Source organism: Oncorhynchus kisutch, linkage group LG17, assembly GCF_002021735.2.
Source record: "Oncorhynchus kisutch isolate 150728-3 linkage group LG17, Okis_V2, whole genome shotgun sequence".
In the NCBI taxonomy this organism is placed as follows: Eukaryota; Metazoa; Chordata; class Actinopteri; order Salmoniformes; family Salmonidae; genus Oncorhynchus; species Oncorhynchus kisutch.
Window position 1 is genome coordinate 16,492,170 of NC_034190.2, and position 24,640 is coordinate 16,516,809.

At 41.2% G+C, this 24,640-nt stretch overlaps 1 protein-coding gene across 2 annotated transcripts; it reads right to left on the reverse strand.

Moving 5' to 3' along the window:
* Nucleotides 1–2,324: 2,324 nt before the first annotated feature.
* On the reverse strand, nucleotides 2,325–24,640 carry LOC109907245 (butyrophilin subfamily 3 member A2). Of its 2 annotated transcripts, XM_020505109.2 has the most exons (13): nucleotides 24,355–24,640; nucleotides 11,693–12,058; nucleotides 11,182–11,463; nucleotides 10,658–10,777; nucleotides 8,516–8,557; nucleotides 8,357–8,377; nucleotides 8,237–8,269; nucleotides 7,992–8,024; nucleotides 7,877–7,897; nucleotides 7,651–7,685; nucleotides 7,260–7,277; nucleotides 6,859–6,882; nucleotides 2,325–6,697 (listed from the first exon to the last, which is right to left on the reverse strand). In XM_020505109.2, exons 1-13 carry the CDS (start codon nucleotides 24,413–24,415, stop codon nucleotides 6,593–6,595), a joined length of 1,161 nt encoding a protein of 386 aa, XP_020360698.1. In that variant the 5' UTR covers nucleotides 24,416–24,640; the 3' UTR covers nucleotides 2,325–6,592. The 2 variants fall into 2 exon arrangements, with proteins under 2 accessions (XP_020360698.1, XP_020360697.1); XM_020505108.2 differs by having other exon boundaries at nucleotides 6,397–6,882.

Below are 24,640 nucleotides of genomic sequence, written 5' to 3' on the forward strand. Positions count from 1 at the left end.
TAATGGGGGCCTCAAGGGGAAAAAAAAGGTGTGTGTGTGTGTGTTCATTTCTCCAGAGAAGTTGAATGATGGTGATTAGGTCTATCCTTTATAATTTGTGCCTATTATTCTGAGAGCAGGGGTCAGACACTGAGGGCAGGGGTCAGACACTGAGGGCAGGGGTCAGACACTGAGAGCAGGGGTCAGACACTGAGAGCAGGGGTCAGACACTGAGAGCAGGGGTCAGACACTGAGGGCAGGGGTCAGACACTGAGAGCAGGGGTCAGACACTGAGAGCAGGGGTCAGACACTGAGAGCAGGGGTCAGACACTGAGAGCAGGGGTCAGACACTGGGGGCAGGGGTCAGACACTGAGAGCAGGGGTCAGACACTGAGAGCAGGGGTCAGACACTGAGAGCAGGGGTCAGACACTGAGAGCAGGGGTCAGACACTGAGAGCAGGGGTCAGACACTGAGGGCAGGGGTCAGACACTGAGGGCAGGGGTCAGACAATGAGGGCAGGGGTCAAACACTGAGAGCAGTGGTCAGACACTGAGGGCAGGGGTCAGACACTGAGGGCAGGGGTCAGATTCTGAGGGCAGGGGTCAGATTCTGAAGGCAGGGGTCAGACACTGAGGGCAGGGGTCAGATTCTGAGGGCAGGGGTCAGACAGGGGTCAGAAACTGAGGGCAGGGGTCAGACAATGAGGGCAGGGGTCAGACTCTGAGGGCAGGGGTCAGATTCTGAGGGCAGGGGTCAGACACTGAGGGCAGGGGTCAGACACAGTGTACATGTAGTGGTTCTCTATGAATTGATGTTGATATAATAATCAGTGGTGTAAAGTACTTATGTAAAAAATACTTCAAAGTACTACTGAAGTAGTTTTGGGGGTATCTGTACTTTACTTTACTATTTAAATCTTTGACAACATTTACTTCACTACATTCCTAAAGAAAATTATGTACTTTTTTCTCCATACATTTTCCCTGGCACCCAAAAGTACTCATTACATTTTGAATGCTTAGCAAGACACAAAAATAGTCTAATTCACACACTTATCAAGAGAATATCCCTGGTCAATCCTACTGCCTCTGATCTGGCGGACTCAATAAGTGTGCCCCTGGCTATCCGTAAATTAATCAAACAAGAAAACGGTGTCATCTGGTTTGCTTAATATAAGGAATTATTCATACTTTTACTTTTAATACTTAAGTTTATTTTAGCAATTACATTTACTTTTGGAACTTAAGTATATTTAAAACCCAATATTTTAGGATTTTACTGGGTGACTTTCACTTTAATCATTTTCTATTAAGGTATCTTTACTTTGACTCAAATATGACAATTTGGTACTTTTTCCACCCCTGATAATAATAACTTGGTGGGTGCATCTATTTGTCCTATTTCACACATGCCCAAGTGTGTATTATACAGATGTGTGAATTTGAAATGTGTTTTTTGCATATCCCAACTCCCCCTGAGACACCCTCAGAGAGTGGGGTCACAGCCAGGGTCAGCCATTATCAACAGCAACCATGGAGCAATTAGGGTTAAGTGCCTTGCTCAAGGGAACATCAACAGATTGGCTCAGGGATTTGAACTAGCAACCTACTGGCCCAATGCTCTAACCGCTAGGCTTCCTGCCACGGTGCAGTAGGTCGCAGGACAAGAGGTTAGCTGGTTATTCTTCTTAGCTGCTGTTAAGCTATGTGATGTCAGTTCTAAATCAAAAATGTTCCTTTCCATATGAGAATGTGTCTGACTGAGAACGCCATTCTCTCTCCATCTCCCCACTCTCACGCACGCACGCACGCACGCACACACACACACAGAGCAGACAGCACATTCAACAATGACTCTACAGTGAACTCTAGTGGCCATTGGGAGGACTGAAACTCAACAGTATGGAATACAGCCATAAGGGGGCACCCTAGCCTTGTCTAGGCTAGAGCCACATCTGTCCTGCATGCCACTCTCCCTCCCTGTTCATCTCTGAGCAATATCAATATGTGGCAGCTTGATTGATCATCACCTGACTCAGATTATATTCAATCAAAGGAATAGACTTGATTGTCGTTCCTGACACATTGTGGTTATTTGTTATATTTGGTCTCCTGAGTGGCGCAGTGGTCTAAGGTACTGCATTTCAGTGCTTGAAGTGTCACTACATACAGCCTGGAATTAAACCAGGGTGTATCACAACTGGCTGTGATTGGGAGTCCCATAGGGCGGCACACAATTGGCCCAGCGTTGTCTGGGTTTGGACGGTGTAGGCCGTCATTGTACTACATACTTATAGTCTACTGTACTACTATTTTCTATATCTATAGTAAAGACATGAACAGAGTGATTTTCAAATTATTGTACATTTTTATTGTGGACACATCACTTCCACAGACCCAGCAGGAGGTTCTGAGGTATGAGAGCTCAGTCTCCAGAGAGCGGGTGAGAGAGTGACAAGAATTAACATATCACAGCACAACACTTGCTAAAACAGACTATACAAAACAAAATGAGACTGGACAGACACAGTACTAAAAAGTCATAAACTTAAATTAATGAGCACCTTTTATACAAACAGCCCAAGATGTATGCGCTACTCTTTACGTACAGTCTTTCTGCAGGTGCTTGATCTGATGAGTGTTGTTTAGTGAGAATTCCCACTCTTTAGTATTTGTATTGAACAAAGCACAGGGTAGTGAGTAGAGTTCTAGAACACTCTAGAACAAAATATAAAATAAAGGGAACCCTTTTTGTGGCCTTGGATAACCTTATTTAGAACAGTAGGTAGCATCAAGGTTCTAAGTAGAGACCCTTATCATGCCGTCCTTTTTTGCACACATTGAACATGCATAATGACAGGATCTTCGTAAACCACAGGAGGTTGGTGGCACCTTCATTGGGGAGGACAGGCTTGTGGTAATGGCTGGAGTGGAATAGGTGGAAATGTATCAAAGACAAACCCATGGTTTCAATAGGTTTGGTGACGTTCCCTTCACTCCGTTTCGGCCATTATCACGAACTGTCCTCCTCAGCAGCCTCTGGTGTTGTAAACATAGCTACTTTAGTAACTGGCATGTTCATATTCATGTCTCTGGCCCTGATGAACTGCAATAACCTATGACCTGGGTGGTCTAAACTATGTAAGCAATGATTATTCAGTATGTTAAAGGCCCAGTGCAGTCAAAAATATGTTTTCCTGTGTTCTATATTTATTTTCACACTATGAGGTTGGAATAATACTGTGAAATTGTGAAAATTATGATTATGCCCTTTTAGTGTTGGAGCTGTTTGAAAAGACTCTCTGGCATTTCAGCCTGTTTTGGCTGGATAGAGTTTTGGCCTGCTTGGCACTTAACCCTAATTTGTTCCACTACTATGGATGACCCTGTAAAACACCACATTTCACTGCACCTATCCGGTGTATGTGACAATAAAACATTATTATCATCATCATCATCATCATCATCATCACCAAGCAGTAAATTAGTTAATAGACAAATAATAAAGAGTTCCAAACCTCTCTGCCAATAACAGCTAGTTTCCCCTCCCCACAACACTCCCAGACAGTCCTAGCTACATTTTTGCTTGCTAAAAAGCAATTTTTGTTTGTTTTTGACCATTTTAATTGAAAATAATCACAGTAAGGTACTTAATTGTTACCCAGAAATTATTTGATAGAGATAAAAACATCTGCATTGGATCTTTAGCAAATATGAATAAAGGTTATTCAAAGGTTAAAGGTTCTACTTAGAAAACATTTTTGGAGAAACAATAGGGTTCTTTGATTTGTCCCTGTAGGGGAACCCTTTGTGGTGCCTTGTAGAACCCTCTCATTAAATATTATTTATATTTCCAGGTAGAACCAATACAAGGTGCTATCTAGAGGCGTACTAGTACTGCAACAATACTAATACTAATAATAAATTAAGAGAATAAAGCCGGGATTCAATCCAAGGAAATTGCCTTTATAAAGGCTGTCTAGTAGCTGCTCTAAAAAGCACCTTGGATTAAATCAGCCTAAGACTCCAAACATTTTTCCCACTGGAAGTATCAAAGACATACCACCAATACATGTGCTTCAGCATTAGAAATAGCATTATATCACAGAAAAGTAACTCAGTATTATATGACAGAAAAGTGATTCAACCTTAGAATCTTCATATAATGGTGTCTGGTTGTGTCATATGCTGTGCAATTTTATAACAAATAAAAATATTACATTTACATAAGTATTATGTAAATGGGAATATTACATTTACATAAGTATTATGTAAATGGGAATATAACATTTACATAAGTATTCAGACCCTTTACTCAGCACTTTGTTGAAGCACCTTTGGCAGCGATTACAGCATCGAGTCTTCTTGATCGGCTATGAAAAGCCAACTGACATTTACTCCTGAGGTGCTGACCTGTTGCACCCTCTACAACTACTGTGATTATTATTATCTGACCCTGCTGGTCATCTATGAACATTTGAACATCTTGGCCATGTTCTTTTATAATCGCCACCAAATGAAGATTCTAAGGCTGAATCACAGCCAGAATAGGACTGGCCACCCCTCATAGCCTGGTTCCTCTCTAGGTTTCTTCCTAGGTTCTGGCCTTTCTAGGGAGTTTTTCCTAGCCACCGTGCTTCTACACCTGCATTGCTTGCTGTTTGGGGTTTTAGGCTGGGTTTCTGTACAGGACTTTGAGATATCAGCTGATGTAAGTAGGGCTTTATACATACATTTGATTTGATTCTTGGGTATGATGCTACAAGCTTATTAACAAACCTATATTTGGGGAGTTTCTCCCATTCTTCTCTGCAGATCCTTTCAAGCTCTGTCAGGTAGGATGGGGAGCGTTGCTGCACAGCTATTTTCAGGTCTCTCCAGAGATGTCTGATCAGGTTCCAGTCTGGGCTCTGGCTGGGCCACTCAAGGACATTCAGAGACTTGTCCCGAAGCCACTACTGCGTTGTCTTGGCTGTGTGCTTAGGGTCGTTGTCCTGTTGGAAGGTGAACCTTCACCCCAGTCTGAGGTCCTGAGCAAGGACCTCTCTGTATTTTGCTCCGTTCATCTTTCCCTTGATCTGGACGAGTCTCCCAGTCCCTGTTACTGAAAAACATCCCCACAGCATGATGCTGCCACCACCATGCTTCTCCGTAGGGATGGTGCCAGGTTTCCTCCAGACGTGACGCTTGGCATTCAGGCTAAAGAGTTCAATCTTGGTTTCATCAGACCAGAGAATCTTGTTTCTCATGGTCTGAGAGTCCTTTAGGTGCCTTTTGGTAGACTAAGAGGGCTGTCATTTGCCTTTTACTGAGGAGTGGCTTCCATCAGGCTACTCTACCATAAATCCCTGATTGATGGAGTGCTGCAGAGATGGTTGTTCTTCTGGAAGGTTCTCCCATCTCCACAGAGGAACTCTGGAGCTCTGTCAGAGTAACCATCAGGTTCTTGGTCACCTCCCTGACCAAGGCCCTTCTCCCCCGATTGCTCAGTCTGGTCGGGCAGCCTACTCTAGGAAGAGTCTGTGGTTCCAAACTTCTTCCATTTAAGAATGAAGGAGGCCACTGTGTCCTTGGGGACCTTCAATGCTGCAGAAATGTTTTGGTACCCTTCCTCAGATCTGTGCCTTGACAAAGTCCTGTCTTGGAACTCTATGGACAATTCCTTCAACCTCATGGCTTGGTTTTTGCTCTGACATGCACTGTCAACTGTGGGACCTTATAGACAGGCGTGTGACTTTCCAAATCATGTCCAATCAATTGAATTTACCACAGGTGGACTCCAATCAAGTTGTAGAAACATCTCAAGGATGATCAATGGAAACAGGATGCACTGGCTCAATTTCGAGGCTCATAGCAAAGGGTCTGAATACTTCTGTAAATAAGATATTTCTGTTTTAGGTATTTTATATTGGCAAAAATGTCTAAAAAACTATTTTCACTTTGTCATTCTGGGCTATTGTGTGTAGATTGATGAGGACTTGTTTTATTAATTTAATCCACTTTAGAATAAGGCTGTAACGTAACAAAATGTGGAAAGGTTCCGAATGTACTGTACATGCTGACATCCCTTAAGGTTCCTGACCAACAGAACCCAAAAGAACCCATGAACATAAAGAGGCAATACAGGTAGAAAACACAGGCCAAGCGATGTGAAATAGTGCAACATAAAAACAGGAATTTACCCACAACCTTCTAGCAAGACAATTCTTTTGGAACCATTCAGAAAGCAAAGAACCTAATGAAGAACCTTCTCCAAAGAAAGGCTTCCTCGAGGCTACATAGTGTGACATAAAATTAGTGTGACATAGAAAGTGTGAAATAGTACCATTGCTCCAAGAAAAAAAAGAAAAAAAGGGTATTTGTTTCATTAGTCCAATGTTGATACAGCCCCAAAAATGTTTGCAAGTCAGTAGTCAGGTTTTCACAGATATAGCACTTCCAAGAAGCAAAGTGCAGCATATGATCATGGAGACATCATCATCTTGAAAGTCCTATGTATTGAAAACATGATTGCTGACATGGAAAACATTCAGCAACAGTGGATTAAATTTAAAAAAGTTTGAAAAAAGATACGTTTGAGTGGACTATTCCTTTAACCCAACTAGCGACCTCGTCAAGCGGTTCTGATCGTTTGGTGTAACGGGTTCGTCTCCTCATCCTCTTTGACATCTGCCTTTTCAGTCATTGAATGTGCCATTGTATTTCTTCTAAGTGGTTTCTGAAAGAGTCACACATACCGGTGCTGACAAATATAAACATTTTCCTGTGACAGACTTTGACAATCTTTTTGAGATTGTCTAATACTAATTTCCACCCACACATGCATACCCGCACACACACACAGGCTTTTAAAAGCCCAGTCATACACATGATACTTACGTTTGACAGTGACATTGATAGCGTCTGTAGAAGTAAGAAAATCAATGCATGTCATACATGTTGAGATATTCATTCATTTGACCTGGTGTTTGTTACAGTCAAATTATTAGTACAATGTCTTGACTTTAAGTCAAGTAAGTGCCATTAAAAAATATATTAAACATTTTCCCATAGTTATTGCTTCTGTGAGTTGCCTGCCTGTTGGCAGTGGTGAACTGTGATATTCTCCCATGGAACAGTGAACACAACTATGAAAGATGTTAGGCTACAATGAAGAAAGTGAAGTCTGTTAAGAGTCCAAAATCAACAGGGTTCTCTAAGAACAAATCAATCTCTCCATGTAATTCAATCACAATAAAGCCAGACTTTGACAGTGTTTTAAGACCAAGCCAACAACTTACCCTTGAGAATGAAAATCTCTGGAAAAGTAAGAGAATAAAGGAATTATGGATTGTAGTATTTTGTTAATGTAGTTACGGTCAGACAGCCGTTACGGCTGATATTCAAGATATACCACGGCCTTGAGTCCCTTATAGTATTTTAAAATTATTACTAAAAAACTGTTTTCACCACGTTTTTATAATAAGGACAATTCACTAGAATTCACCCGTCATCAGAGACGATGTACTTTCATAAGATATTTGTAATTTAAGATTATATCCTGAATTCTACTGAATTTATTTTGTACATTTATACTGTAATAATCTATATAGATTTTTTAAAATCTGAATGTGGATGTCTACACACACACACACACACACACACACACACACACACACACACACTACTTACATGGCATCCGTTATCAACTGAAGAGACAAGTGCAGCTGAAGATGGGAAAACACAATTTAAAGAAACAATAATAATAAATTATATATTAATATAAGTAAGAATTTAAATCATTAGCTTTTGTTCTCTATGGTATTGACAAACCCTTATTGAACTAGTTAACATTTTCACCCTACCTGGAGAGTATAACTCACGCATAGCACACATACGGCACATACACACGACTTACCCCTCTCTTGTTTGAGTTTAGCTGTAGGTAAGTGACACAGAACAATTAAAGTGAGAAGGCCGAGATAATCACTAGAGACGAATACACCACACACACACATACACACACCACTTACCTAGCTGTTCAGTGAGCTCTTGTTCGCGTGTACCTACAGAGAATGATAAAACCCAAACAAATCATGAGCTCTGTAACCCAAACGATGCACACACACCCCTTTTGGAACTGTCCGTAGATTAACAGTAAAACTAAGTATTAAAGTGAGAACACATGGATAAATCATCACAGACACACAGAAAGACAGGCATATAGACAGACAAACACACAGAGACAGACAAACTAGTTATTTTCCACAGCACTTACCCAGCTCGTCAGTGAGCTCTTTTATACGTTGATCTGCATAGTATAAGAAAACACAAATTAAAATAATTATTCAAATCACGAGTTCACACACATGCATGCACGAGCACACACACAACTTACCAGATTTTATTCTGGAACTGTCTGTAGATGAACAGTAAAACAAAGTATTAAAGTGAGAACACATAGATAAATCACACTCACACACACACACACACACACACACACACACACACACACACACACACACGACAGAGAGACGTTATTTTCCATACCACTTACCCAACTCATCAGTGAGTTCTTGTATCTGTTGATCTGCAAAGTCTAAGAAAACAAATTAATATAATTAATATATTATATAATTATGAGCTCTCGCACACACACTTTTCCCTCTCGTCTGGTGTTATCTGCTGATTTACAATAGACTAAGGCCAGGATCCAAACCAGCATAGATGAATGATCTGCACACAGCTATACACTGGAGAGATCATGTACGCTGTTCACTTATGTCAGTACAAACAGAAATCACCTTTAAAAGTCAATCACACAGGCTGTTACACAGGTTAAAGGCTAAAGTGTGAAGACACATAGAGAGAAGGTGAGAGACACGAGAGAGCGAGAGACAGATCTGTAAGATTCTCCTACATGTCCAGAGGAAAACCACAAACATTGCATGCAGGGCAGAGTTAGGCCAATATCCACTAATAATAAAAACTCAAAAAATAGCAATTACATTTAGGAAACATCTAAAATACAGTGACATTACCAAGCCCTGTCATGTCATTACCAAGCCCTGTCATGTCATTACCAAGCCCTGTCATGTCATTACCAAGCCCTGCAATACCAAAAGCTGAGCAAAGAAAAAAGTCCCCTCATCCAGCTGGTCCTGGGGCTGAGTTCACAAACCTGTTCTACTAACACACTGAAGCCTCAGGACCAGAATATCCTAAATAAATTACAACACAAAACAAAACTACATGACTTATTGGGAGACACAAGCACAAAGCAAAATGCATTGCTATCTGGCCCTAAATCGACAGTACACAGTGGCAAACTATTTGACCATGGTTACTGATCAAAACCTTAGAAAAACCTTGAAAAGTACAGGCTCAGTGAGCACAGCCTTGCCATTGAGAAGGGTAGACACAGGAAAACCTGGCTCCCTGTAGAGGAAAGGCTGTGCAACCACTGCACAACAGCAGAACCCGAGACGGAGCTGCATTTCCTGACAAAATGTAAAAAATATAAAACACTTAAGAGTTTAATTTCCCCAAATCTGATGAGAGTAGGCTACCCATCCTGTTGGGGGAGGACGCAGAGAGCTGTGGGTTGGCAGGTGTCTGACACATGTCATTGTTATTGTTCAATGTATGGTTATTTTGACCCTTGATTATTGTTGTTACTGTTGTCCCGTTGACATTATTGATTATGTTAATATTGTAAATCTCAAAAGTAAGCTTTGGCAATATGTACATTGTTACATCATGCCAATAAACAATTTGAATTGAGAGAAAGTGAGAGAGACAGACAGAAGGAGAGCGAGAGAGGGGGAGAGAGTGGGGAGAGAGAGAGAGAGAGAGAGGGGGGAGAGAGAGAGAGAGAGAGAGGGGGGGGGGGGGGGGAGAGAGAGAGAGAGAGAGAGAGAGAGGGGGGGGGAGAGAGAGAGTGGGGAGAGAGAGAGAGGGGGGGGAGAGAGAGAAACAGACAGAAGGAGAGCGAGAGAGGGGGGGAGAGAGAGAAACAGACAGAAGGAGAGCGAGAGAGGGGGGGAGAGAGAGAGAGAGAGAGAGAGAGAGAGAGAGAGAGAGAGAGAGAGAGAAACAGACAGAAGGAGAGCGAGAGAGGGGGGGAGAGAGAGAAACAGACAGAAGGAGAGCGAGAGAGAGTGGGGAGAGAGAGAAACAGACAGAAGGAGAGCGAGAGAGAGTGGGGAGAGAGAGAGAGAGAGAGAGAGAGGGGAGAGAGAGAGAGAGAGAGAGAGAGAAGACAGGGAAAGAGGGAGATACAGACAGAGAGACAGAGACAGGTCTGTTGCCATAAGAAAAGAGCAACCAGTGGAGCACAAACATTGTAAATACTACCAATATTTATGTTTATTTATCTTCCCTCACTATTTGTACTACAACTATTTGCACATTGCTAAAACAATATACATAGCTGATAATATAACACTTGAAATGTCAATTTTTTTCAGTGCAATGTTTCCTGTGAATTTCTAATCGTTTTTTGCTGATGGTAAATTGGTTTCTTCTCACTTTTGTGTATTGTTTATTTTACTTGCTTTGGCAATGTAAATATATGTTTCCCATGCCAATAAAGACAACTGAATTGAATTGAGTGAGTGAAAATGTCCTATATTTCTCTCTGTGGTGATTGATGTTAAAAATGCCCCCTGAAGGTTAGGTTATACCAACCATAACTTACCTATCTTTTTTCTCAGTTTCTGGTATTTTATCCACATGAAACCAACCACAAGTCCACAAACACATACTATCAAAACAGGAACAGCAATCCACACCCAGGGAACTGTGGGAAACATCTCATCTGAAACACAGATGTCAAATTAAACCATCATATCACATTACAGAGTGCAGCTCCAAAGAGAAGTGTGTTATTTCCCGACATGTGTGGGATTTGATTAAATTCAAGTTTCCAGCTTGATGGTAAATGTTCACAAATAAAAAAAGGCACAATTTAAATAGTAGTGCTTTCACAGTGGTAACCACCATACAAATATCAGAGGCTTGTAGTTTTGTTCTCAAATCCTTCATGCCTATGAAACAGAGTGGATTATATTCTGCCCTAAGCAGGGCGCTAACACAATCAACTATCTTAGCCAATAGAGTAGTCTGTCACTCTGTGAGCGACAGCTGCCTTTAGACACCTTAGGGAAGGTGTGATGTCACTAATGTACTGTGTTTTTATTTTTCTCAATAGAAGAAGCTCACCTGGAACATTGTACTCTGTCTCCCTAGTAAAATTCAACTTTTGAAGCTGAACTCTACAGGTGAACGTGTTGGTGACATTCTTGTTCACGGTGACATGGCGTCTCACAATGTAGAGGCCCTCTGTGTCCCTGTGTGTCTCAGCGGAACCAGCAAGGAGGACCTGTCTCTCACTGTCCAGCCAGTTCATCTCGGGTTTGGGGTACCAGCTTTTAGCCTCACACTTCAGGACCACCCCACTGCCTTTGGTTCCATTGATGGAGATCACTGGGTTGGACACAGCAACTAAACAGACAAGGTAAAACAATGATCAGAGATATGTACGCAATACATGTGCTTATGATACTGTAATAAAAGTACACATGTAACAGAGTTGAATTGGTAAATCTCACTCCTCCGCTTGAAATACCACCACCCACGCATTGAACTGTTAGCTTTTCGGTGACGCAGCTGACTAAGAAGAAGTCAAGAGGGAGGTCTTGTGTGTTTAAGAGACAGAAGATCCATGACTCACCAACAATGAGTTGAATGATGGTTTCCTGAACTAGACTGTTCGGTTCCGGAACTAGAATGTAACACATGTAGTTGCCTTCATCAGAGAGTTTCACTCGGGACAGTTTTAAGGAAACGTTGCCATTCTTCAGTTCTTTAAACAGTGACGTCCTTCCCCTGTAGGATTCATCCTGATCCACATTGGAGTCACGGGCGTCACGGTAAAAATGGACAACCTTGTCTTTCCTAGTTGGGTCTTTCAGGTTGGATATCGACCATTTCACTATCAAGCCAGCACTCTTGGTGAAATTCAACAGGGAACATGGTAGAATGACATCATCATCAGCAACAGCAACAACGGGATCAGGCGAAACAACATGAGATGTCTCTGAAAAGATTAAGAACAAATCACATCATAGGATACTTTAAAATTCACACATTTACAGTCACCCTGTCAAGTAGGCCTGCCTTTAACTGTGATTGTTATCTATAAGTAAATAATTGGGTAAAAACTCAATTAAATAATGATTAAACTTAAAATAAACAGCAAACAGCACAGCGTGCAAAAACAATATGTGAAGTAAAATATATTCTAAGATATAAACCATGCTTCTAAAACCTGTAGCATACATCAGGCCCTACACGCATGACATTATATTGATTTAGCTCTGCTTGTCGCCGTTTCATCCCTGTGCTACTGGCAGAATACTAGCCATAAACTTAGCCTCTACAGTGCACTCGGAAAGTATTCAGACACCTTCACTTTTTCCAAATTTTGTTACATTACAGCCTTATTCTAAAATTAATTAAATACATTTTTTTCTCATCAATACCCAATAATGAGTTTCTCCAATTCTTCCTTGCAGATCCTCTCTCAAGCTCTGTCAGGTTGGATGAGGAGTGTTGCTGCACAGCTATTTTCAAGTCTCTCCAGAGATGTTCGATCGGGTTCAAGTCCGGGCTCTGGCCGGGCCACTCAAGGACATTCAGAGACTTGTCCCGAAGCCACTACTGCGTTGTCTTGGCTGTGTGTTTAGGGTCATTGTCCTGTTGAAAGGCAAATCTTCACCCCAGTCTGAGGTCCTGAGAGCTCGAGCAGGTTTTCATCAAGGATCTCTGTATACTTTGCTCCGTTCATCTTTCTTTCGATCCTGACTAGTCTCCCAGTCCACGTTGCTGAAAAACATCCCCACAGCATGATCCTGCCACCACCATGCTTCTCCGTAGGGATGGCACCAGGTTTCCTCCAAACCTGACACTTGGCATTCAGGCCAAAGAGTTCAATCTTGGACCAGAGAATCTTGCCTGAGTCCTGTAGGTGCCTTTTGGCAAATTTCAAGTGGGCTGTCATTGTCACGGTTCCCTCCGGTACTGTTGCTCATTCTGTGCACCAGTTTGGGAGGTCTACGTCACCGGCCTCTAGGAACTGAACTGTCATTACGCACACCTGGACCCCATATTCTCCCCTGATTAGTAATTGTATAACTGTGCGCTTTATTCACCATTGTCTTGTTGATTATTCTTCCAATGTCCTTTGGTCGTGTGAGTACCTGTGCTGTGTTGTTTTGGCTTTCGTGCCGCTTGTATTGCACAGATGATTACGGGTCTCTTTCCGTGTGGTATCATTGTGTGCGTGTATGTTACGGGTCTCACCCCGGTGTATTTTTTCGAGGTACTCCTCACACTTTTGTTTGGGTTTCAACCCTGTGTTTTGTATACGTGTTTGTTTGGTCTTCGTCCCCGTGCCTTTACATGGCACGCTGTAATTTGGGTAAATAAAAACCTCTTTACGCATTCCTGCTCCTGTCTCCCAATCCCTTTATACCAGCGTGACAGTCATGAGCCATTTACTGAGGGGTGGCTACCTTCTGGCCACTCTACCATAAAGGCCTGATTGTTGGAGTGCTGCAGAGATGGTGGTCCTTCTGGAAGGTTCTCCCATCTCCACAGAGTAACTCTGGAGCTTTGTCAGAGTGACCATCGGTTCACCTCCCTGACCAAGGCCCTTCTCCCCCGATTGCTTAGTTGGGATGGGCGGCCAGCTCTAGGAAGAGTCTTGGTTGTTCCAAACCTCTTTCATTTAAGAATGATGGAGGCCACTGTATTCTTGGGGACCTTCAATGCTGCCGAAAGTTTTTGGTACCCTTCCCCAGATCTGTGCCTCAACATAATCCTGCCTCGGAGCTCTAAGGACAATTCCTTCGACCTCATGGCTTGGTTTTTGCTGACATGCACTGTCAACTGTTAGACCTTATCTAGACAGATGTGTGCCTTTCCAAATCATGTCCAATCAATTGGATTTACCACAGGTGGACTCCAATCATGTTGTAGAAAAATCAAGGATGATCAATGGAAACAGGATGCACCGGAGCTCAATTTGGAGTCTCATAGCAAAGGGTCTGAATATTTATGTAAATGGTCTATTTGTTTTATTTTAATACATTTGCAAAAATGTCTAAAAACCTGTTTTCGCTCCATCATTATGGAGTATTGTGTGTAGATTGATGAGAATAAATTATAATTGAATCAATTCTAGAATAAGGTTTGTGGCAGATGGCAGGGAGGGGTGAGGGGAGTGGTTATTGAGAGGAGATATCTTGCAGCCCGCTGGCTCCACTGCCGAGCCTTATATGAACTTCCTGCACCATCGAGGCGAGGCTCTGGGAGTGCCTGGATGTGCTTGGGTATAAAGGAGGAAGCAGCTTGCACAAAGGGGCAGAGAATGGAGAGAGAAGTGTACGTGATGAAGAGTGGGAGAAAAGAGAGTAATATCTGTGTGATTACTTATTGTGATCTGAACTGTCTGAACTGAACTGTTACCCCCCTTGTGTACCGAACCGGATTGGCTGAAGACCCGAGTTTTAGGATTACCCCTGGAGAAGGGAACGGACAATGAGACCGGTTTGTGGACTGTGAAATAGTTGGTGACTTTCCCCCTTTTCCCCAGTGTAGAAAATACCTAATAAACTCCCCATTTGCATTCTAGTTGTGCTAATGGTGCATGTTGTGTTATTGAACTTGGTGATGTGGAAACCCAACACCCTTGAGCATGCTACAGGCTGTAACGAACTGTGGAAAAAGTCAAGGGGTCTGAATACACTATATCACATCATTGTCCCATTATGGCACCTGTAAGAGCACGGGCAGGGCCATTGAGGCCATCTTCATGAGTTGGCAAACATTCTGAAAGGGTACTTACTGCCACCTGTGTGTCATTTGAACAGGTATACAGGCAAGGTTGGCGATTTACTGCCACCTGCAGTAATGGAATATTTGCTCACAAGTATAATTCATTGGCTGATCCCTCCTGGTGACCTGGATGGAATTATGTGATCCTTCCTTAACCCATAGGAAGTCCCACCCAGTTGACTAGCCTAAATCCTCAATGGAAATACACAGGCTAAAACTGGCGTTTCTATCTCTATGATACTAGCTACTGTCGTGACCACGGGTTTGTTGGTAAATTCCAGAGGTGGGACCAAGTCATTGTTTTACAAGTCACAAGTAAGTCTCAAGTCTTAGCACTCAAGTCTCAAGTCAAGTCCGTCAAGTATCAAGTCAAGTCTCAAGTCTTAAACTTTGAGTTTCGAGTCCTAAACAAGTCATAATGTGCTCTTCACCAAATGTAATACCATTTCATATTTAACAAGAGTAATAGTATATTAAATTTACGCAAATCATGAATGCTTTAAAAAATATATATATATTTATTACTTTCCAAATAAACTTTATATTTCCATAGAAATACATGGGTAACCATGAGACAGACACATCAATATGACAACAAAAACTACATATTGTAGTACTCTCTCTCTCTCACCTAAAACAATCCTGCCATAAAGTTACAATCATTTATTTAAAGGTAGATCTAAACAACTGAACTGAGGTCTATAATTTGAACACTGAATGTCTGAGAAAAAATACAGATTCCAAAGATGGGAGATAAAACCTGAACATGGAGACTATGTGTAATGCATAAACAGTTACATTTTTTCTCATATCTCAGGGCCCTATGATGTATTGCATTTGCAAAGACCAAATTCTATAAAAGTCTGTCAGTCATTTGTACACGAATGCAAATTAATTACTTAAAAATCATACAATGTGATTTTCTCGATTTTTGTTTTAGATTCCGCCTCTCACAGTTGAAGTGTACCTATGATAAAAAATTACAGACCTCTACATGCTTTGTAAGTAGGAAAACCTGCAAAATCGGCAGTGTATCAAATACTTGTTCGCCCCACTGTATCTGTTGCTCCAAATGGCTTCAGGATGTCACCAACTGCTGTGGTTCACTTGTGACACTTTTGTTCATCTGGTATTGTTCAAATCTGTAAGCATCTAAAAAAAATATTGAGCGGGGCAGTAGCACAATGTTGCCTGGTCTCAATCTTGGGTGCAATGATCACATTCCCGCACTGGCTGACTGTGTGGAGGCTCATTGATTTAATGTTATGTTAGCCTACATGCTATACTAGCAAAGTTATATATAGCTGTTGGCTATATTAGCCACGACTTACCGTTCTTTGTGCAGCTTCAAATGTCGAAGTTGAAAGTTGTTGCGCCTCCATCTGTAATTTTCTTCCCACACGTTTTGCAAGTTGCAATATGTTTTTTGTTGACTACAGCGTAGTCAGTATATCCAAATGTTGTATTTTTGTGTATAAATCTTTCCAATTGCTCAATCTGAATTCACATATTTGTGACTCGAGTCTGATTCGTGTGTGACTCGAGTCTGACTCGAGTCCAAGTCATGTGACTCGAGTCCACACCTATGGTAAATTCACTCTGGCTATCTGCTCCGATTTCAAAGCACTCTCATCTGCGTGTGCCAGAGCGCAGAAAAACTGATTCATTTATAAACGTGCAACACCTGTTGAATATGACCAGTGTCAGTGAATGTTGGCAAAAAAAACGTGATTCAATTGTTGCCAGCAGCACAGTTAGTCACCAACGCTCTTAATAACATAAACAGCCTAACCAGCTCTGCTGGGGCGAGTAAAAGGGTCAGAGTGAGGTGTTCTCTCATTTGTGTCTTTAGCCAGTTAGCTTGGGTGCTTGACTGCCGTTGTGAGGTCAGAACGCTAGAATCAACCCTACTCCTCAGCCAGTGTCCAGTGTGCACTCTGAATTTATGAACGGACAAAGTCTGACAACGCTCAGTATTAATGAACGCCCAGAGCGCACTCTGGCACTCCAGAGTGAATTTATGAACGGACAAAGTCTGACAACGCTCAGTATTAATGAACGCCCAGAGCGCACTCTGGCACTCCAGAGTGAATTTATGAACGGACAAAGTCTGACAACGCTCAGTATTAATGAACGCCCAGAGCGCACTCTGGCACTCCAGAGTGAATTTATGAACGGACAAAGTCTGACAACGCTCAGTATTAATGAACGCCCAGAGCGCACTCTGGCACTCCAGAGTGAATTTATGAACGGACAAAGTCTGACAACGCTCAGTATTAATGAACGCCCAGAGCGCACTCTGGCACTCCAGAGTGAATTTATGAACGGACAAAGTCTGACAACGCTCAGTATTAATGAACGGACAAAGTCTGACAACGCTCAGTATTAATGAACGCCCAGAGCGCACTCTGGCACTCCAGAGCGAATTTATGAACGGACAAAGTCTGACAAAAAACAAACACAATTTTCCCACCACCATTTTCATATAATTTAGAATGTTGCACACACTTGTAGTCCAGCGGATATGTGAAATAATTGTTATATTTTATGATACAAGTATCAAAATTGGTACACCAATACTAGATACCTTAAGGAACATTAAGATTGGAGGCAGTCTGGGAAGCAGGGATGCCAGGTCTAACAAATATTTCCTGTCCAATGACTGCAGAAATACCACCTCAGAAAATCCGCCCACCACGCCTGAATATTAGCCCCCCCAAAAAATATTGCAGCAAGAGAGGCGTTCCCACATTTATCCAATAAACCCTTTCTTCCATAACGTTATTGAGCAATTTTTTAACGACATAAGGTAAAAAGCAAAATTCTATTTTCCATCAAAATAATAAGAGAAAAGATAAATCGCCCTTATTAAAAACTCTCTAGATCATTTTCCATCAATTGATGTTGATTTAACAGGTTTTGACTGCTATGATTAAGCAATAAGGCCCGAGGTGGTGTGGTATATGGCCAATATATCACGGCTAAGGGCTGTTCTTAGGACATAGTCCTTAGCTGTGGTATATTGGCCATATACCACAAACCTGAGGTGCCTTATTGCGATTATAAACCGGTTACCAACGTAATTAGAACAGTAAAAAGTATGTTTTAGTAATTCCCGTGGTACATGTCCGATATAACATGTCTTTCAACCAATCAGTATTCAGGGCTCAAACCATAGATTAACCCGACAGGAGAATTTGTGTGATGAAAGTTGGACAGAGGATCTCGAAATCTCTGTGCAAGAAACACTTGGACGAACTTTTAAAAAACAAATGCTATTTTCTGGCAATTGTGACGTTATTATGTGCTAATGTTAAGACTACAAACTGTTATAAATGGCCCATTTGCAAGATCGAATTGTTATTTCAATAGGCATAGGCTAGTGACTAAAATCTGGGTTTATAATTGCAATTAAAATTTGCTATGATTTGCTGAGCTAGCTGCAGGTAGCCTATAGCCCCTGATAGGCCAACGTCTCATTTCTGGGAAAAGTCCACAATGAAACTGACATTAAATGTGAATAATGATACATTTGTGATAGAGCTGTGACCATGATCACAATTGATAACTTCCAATTGAATTAACTAAACATAGCCATTTATAATTACATAATAACACAGGGCTACAACCCCAGTGATGGAGCTAAACGCCAGTGATGTACTGGGCCGTACACACTACCCTCTGTAGTGCCTTGCGGTTGGATGACAAGAAGTTGCCATACCAAGCGGTGATGCAGACAGTCAAGATGTACTCAGTGGTGCAGCTGTAGGACTTTGAGGATCTGAGGGACATTGCCAAATCTTTTCAGCCTCCTGAGACGAGTATGCGGCCTGGTAATCTAATCAAATGTTCTTTGTCACGTGTGCCAAATACAACAGGTGTAGACCTTACATTGAAATGCTTACTTACAAGCCCTTAACCAACAATGCAGTTTAAATCCGTATGGCCCTGTGGCCTTGTGAATCTTAACCTGTTTAAAAGGTCTTACTCACATCGGTTAAGGAGCATGTGATCACACAGTCTCCCAGAACAGCTGGTGCTCTCATGCATGGTTCAGTTTTGCCTGCCTCAAAGTGAGCATAGAAGGCATTTAGCTCATCTGGTAGGCTCGAGTCACTGGGCAGCTCACGACTTATGGAGGATTTAGCTGCTGAAACTCAATTGGAAATGCAAATGGACAAATAATATCATGTTTGCAACACTTATTTTAACTTAATATAATACATCAATAAAATCAATTTAGCCTCAAATAAATAATGTAACATGTTCAATTTGGTTTACATACTGCAAAAACAAAGTGTTGGAGAAGAAAGTAAAAGTGCAATATGTGCCATGTAGGAAAGCTAATGTTTAAGTTCCTTGCTCAGAACATATGAAAGCTGGTGGTTCCTTTTAACATGAGTCTTCAATATTCCCAGGTAAGAAGTTTTAGGTTGTAGTTTTTATAGGAATTATAGGAATATTTCTCTCTATACCATTTGTATTTCATTAACCTTTGACTATTGGATGTTCTTATAGGCACTTTAGTATTGCCAGTGTAACAGTATAGCTTCCGTCCCTCTCCTCGCTCCTCCCTGGGCTCAAACCAGGAACACAACGACAACAGCCACCCTCGAAGCAGCGTTACCCATGCAGAGCAAGGGGAACAGCCACTCCAAGTCTCAGAGCGAGTGAAGTTTGAAACGCTATTGGCGCGCACCCCGCTAACCATTTCACATCGGTTACATGAGCCTAATCTCGGGAGTTGTAAAGTCATAAACAGCGCAATGCTTGACGCACAATGAAGAGCTGCTGGCAAAACGCACGAAAGTGCTGGTTGAATGAATGCTTACGAGCCTGCTGGTGCCTACCACCGCTCAGTCAGACTGCTCTATCAAATCATAGACTTAGTTATAACATAATAACACACAGAAATACGAGCCTTAGGTCATTAATATGGTCGAATCCGGAAACTATCATCTCGAAAACAAGACGTTTATTCTTTCAGTGAAATACGGAACCGTTACATATTTAATCTAAGGGGTGGCATCCATTAGTCTAAATATTCCTGTTACATTGCACAACCTTCAATGTTATGTCATAATTACATACAATTCTGGCAAATTAGGTGGCCCAACCTGTTGTATATACACTGACTCTGCGTGCAATGAATGCAAGAGAAGTGACACAATTTCATCTGGTTAATATTGCCTGCTAACCTGGATTTCTTTTAGCTAAATATGCAGGTTTAAAAATATATACTTCTGTGTATTGATTTTAAGAAAGGCATTGATGTTCATGGTTAGGTACACATTGGAGCAACGATACGCACCGCATCAATTATATGCAACGCAGGACACGCTAGATAAACTAGTAATATCATCAACCATGTGTAGTTAACTAGTGATTATGATTGATAGTTTTTTATAAGATACGTTTAATGCTAGCTAGCAACTTAACTTGGCTTACTGCATTCGCGTAACAGGCAGTCTCCTCGTGGAGTGCAATGAGAGGCAGGTGGTTAGAGCGTTGGACTAGTTAACTGTAAGGTTGCAAGATTGAATCCCCCAAGCTGACAAGGTGAAAATCTGTCGTTCTGCCCCTGAACGAGGCAGTTAACCCACTGTTCCTAGGCCGTCGTTGAAAATAAGAATGTGTTCTTAACTGACTTGCCTAGTTAAATAAAGATTTTAAAAAATATATATATATATTTTTTTTATCGGCAATATCGGTGTCCAAAAATCCAATTTCCGATTGTTATGAAAACTTGAAATCGGCCCTAATTAATCGCTCATTCCGATTTATCAGTTGACCTCTATGGTATGACTCGGCCAGGGATCGAACTGTCCGACATTAAAATCTCAGGGAGGAAATTAACAACAAAGCCATAGGTATTTATTTTATTTAACCAGGCAAGTCAGTTAAGAACAAATTCTTATTTATAATGACAGCCTACCCCAGGCCAAACCCTAACCTGGACGACGCTGGGCCAATTGTGCGCCGCCCTATGGGATGCCCAATCACGGACGGTTGTGATACAGCCTGGAATCGAACCAGGATGTGTAATGACGCCTCTAGCCCCAAAACTATATTGCATATCAAATGTAAAATAAGAAGCATGCACAATTAACCATCACTACTTATTTTATTAAGGATATACAGTACCTTACTGTACCCTCGGTGAGCTGTGATAGAGACATTGTCCTACAGGTAACAGTTATTCTTGTTTTTAGAATTACTGGTGTTCAACAAACAGGTTACTATCTACACAAATTGTTCAACTACTGTATGTTTCCTTGATAATGGTTTCCAACATATGACTGGCAAAGCCTCATTGAGGCGCAATAACATTTCTGTACAGTTTCTGCAGAACATATTATTGAATATGTGACTAGTGGTAACAAAGTGGCACTGTAATTTTGACTGAACACTTCAAGCATTTCAGGGACAACGGATAAGCCTGCCCTCTTCTTCCTCATCAGTAAACTTAGAAATATCATTGGTGATGATCAGACAACAGAAAGTCAAAAGAATCAGACTGATTCCAATCCATATCATAGATCATATTCCCCCTTACAAAGGCTCTGGTACTGTTCCCTGCAGAATATAATCATTAAATACTTTAAGGTTGACAATATTCACTGGCATGCAAACAAACGCTTGACTTGCAATAAACAAACAAAATGTCACATACAAGAACTCAGCGGGGGAGGATCATCGGACTACAATATGAATACAACTCCATTTTTCTTCTACTGTGGACACTACCACTCCGTAGTGTAGCCCTTATATTGAGGTAGTTTAATTAAGCTGGACCGGGGTGCACCGGGCTTGGCCCGTGATATGAATGGATGAAAGCGGTGAGGGAGAAGCACCCTGCTCAAATCTAACACTAATCTGTACCGCCAGGCCATATTGTCAACAAGACAGTATGGTTCATCGGTCGGAAAACATACAAGTATTTTCCATATAGTACATGTTAGAATTGTACTAGTTTTACTTGGGAAGGCAGATACGGTATATATTAGTTTTTATACCAAGAGCAAACACTTTGCATGCGTCTTCACGATATTGACAAACATCACTTTGTTTTGAGCCGACTTCGCTGTGGGCTTTGAACATGGCACCCCGCTCACACCCGGTTGGCAACCTGGTTTTCAAAATGATCACTTTTCACCCGGTGCATGCCCACCCTGGCCAGCTTAATCGAATACCCTCATTGTAATATCACTGTAACCCTCAGCTACAGGAACAGGCGTAAATAGGTGGTTGAGAGAGCACAGGAGGGCTACATTCCAATTATTCACCCTTCTCTTACGGTGTGCACTTGCAAACTCCTCATCATGGAAGTATGCAAGTGCACAATTTGGGAGAAAGGAGGAGAATCGGTCATAACTCAGCAACATGACAGTAACTTTGCAACAAGTCCAACGCATTTGAGTACTGCCTATGAGGAGAAGGGGTGCTTCAGACACTGTCTGTGTATGACACAATCACTGCTAGGTAATGACAGGTAATGACTTTCAAAATACAGTAGTTTCCTCTATACTCGCAATCTCTGCCTCCTATCTATCCGTGTAGTAGTACCCAATATGGCTGTTTACTTGTACATGTCCTACATGTGCTCATTGCTCAGTGAAGATGCCCTCCAGTGTTGTTCGCCTCTACTCTCCTGCAGTCACATATGGAACTCCTAAGCAGACAGATGGCCACAGACATGCTGAGACAGACTGACTGAGAGACACACACACACACACACACACAGTGTGAGAGCTGGGCCTAAAAAAATAAACAAAAGCTAAAGCAACATTACACTAACAACGTTACACTATATAGTCTGATAGTTTCAGATGCTTTCAGATAGGTCCTCTGTTTTTGAAGAGTCACATACCATTATCCCTTCTAGAGTAACTTTAGTGCATCATAGCTTGATAGCCATCTGTGGTAGAAAACAAATAACCATGCTAGCTATTCATCTAATTGTTTCAATGCAAACAAAAAAATCTACTTATTGTACATAAAGGTGTTCTACGATGTCTTGTTGTTACACTAGCCAGTAGTGCCTCTTCATAGTCATCTAGCTATCTAACATACCGATAGATTGCTACTTATAATTGCCAATTAGCCATATTAGCTACCTACTAGTAGCTCCCTGTGTCCCCTCTAATTTGACACTAACTATTTCTGATATTGCTACTATGCAAGTAACAATTTGGCTGTACTGTTTACACCTTCTGTAGAGACCCATCCACTTAGCAAAATATTGATATATAAAATGAATATTTATGTGTGGTCGTAACATGATTTTGTGACTTACTACCTATGTCGTTTTGGGGGGTATCTGTACATTACTTTACTATTTATATTTTTGGCCAATTTTACTTTTACTTCACTACATTCCCGAAAGAAAATAATGTACTTTCTACTCCATACATTTTCCCTGACACCCAAAAGTACTCATTACATTTTGACAGGAAAATTGTCCAATTCACACACTTATCAAGAGAACATCCCTACTGCATCTGATCTGTCAGACTCACTAAACACAAACACTTTGTTTTTAAATTATATCCGAGTGTTGGAGTGTGCCCCTGGCTATCCGTCAATTAAATTTAAAAAAGAGACAAATTGTGCCACCTGGTTAAATATAAGGAATTTGAAAAGATTTATACTTTTACTCAAGTATGACACCACTGGATGTGGCTGGGGGTTATAGCATTTATTTCACATGACCCATTAATTTAGACAATTATTTCTGGGTAAGCGTCATCTAATATTTTTATCTGGACACTTTCTGTTTACCTGGAACTTCACCTTATTGTAGGCTACTACCAATTTTTGTCTTCATCTTTACTACACCACTCACTGTTTAGCACATGACCTCATGTGAATCTTTAAAGAGATGAGTGGGTCTGGCTTAAGAGGGTGTGAATGATGCTGAACAGGTGTAGACAAAGGAGAACTCTCCAGTAGGTACCAAAATATTCAAAGGCCCTTTTCTCAAAAGTGAGTTAACAAGTGTATCAACTTTCAAAGCAGAATTACTTGCAATTGTTCCTCAAAAATGTTATGTATGATATACCATTTTGTAGCTCTGAGTCAATACGTTTATCCAATGTAATTTTTATTTATTTATTCAAATGTTGCTACATAAGACCAAATCATAAGACCACATTTTCTCCGCTATTAAAGGTAGTTAGGGAGGAGAATTATGCATTTGCAGCCTGAATGGAAAATGCTGTATAAACCGGTCCATGTAGTACACAAGTGTATTACCCGGAATGCAAATCAATCCTAGATGATAGTCCCGATCTCGCAACCACTATCGCCTGCCTAGATTAGCCTCGGCCTTCCGACGACATTCATTTTCTGCCGGTTAAATATACTGCCCTTAAAAAAACTAAACAATATTGCAAGTTCAATTTTTCCATCGTTTCCTTGTTGTTGTATTTAGCCAGATAAACACCATACAGTACTCAGGACTCCCAATTATGGTTCGATAAGACCTTAGCCTACCTGTTTCCAGTAGTAGAGAAATCAAAATAATTCCCAGTGAGCCTGACGAATAACTCTTCATATCACTGGAACAGGGAGATGCAAATATCAAGTAGAGGAAAAACTCCGCGTTAAATAAGTCTACAGAAGGTCTTTGGGGCTAGGCTTTTTTCATCGGCCCATTCGAAATAAAAAGTATATTTTGCACTTATATTGAAGTTAAATTAACCATAACATATCGAACATTTGAAGGAATACAGGCGAACATTCCAGAAAACCGTAGAAAAATTTGCCACATCAAGTTTCA

Excerpts from the sequence above, each read along its gene's own strand:
- LOC109907245 (XM_020505108.2), bottom strand. The coding sequence starts at position 24,415 with ATGAAGAGTTATTCGTCAGGCTCACTGGGAATTATTTTGATTTCTCTA. Across the intron at positions 12,059-24,354 it reads TTCTCTACTACTGGAAACAG|AGACATCTCATGTTGTTTCG; the intron begins GTAGGCTAAGGT and ends TAATCTTTTCAG. Across the intron at positions 10,778-11,181 it reads GACAGAGTACAATGTTCCAG|ATGAGATGTTTCCCACAGTT; the intron begins GTGAGCTTCTTC and ends TCTGTGTTTCAG.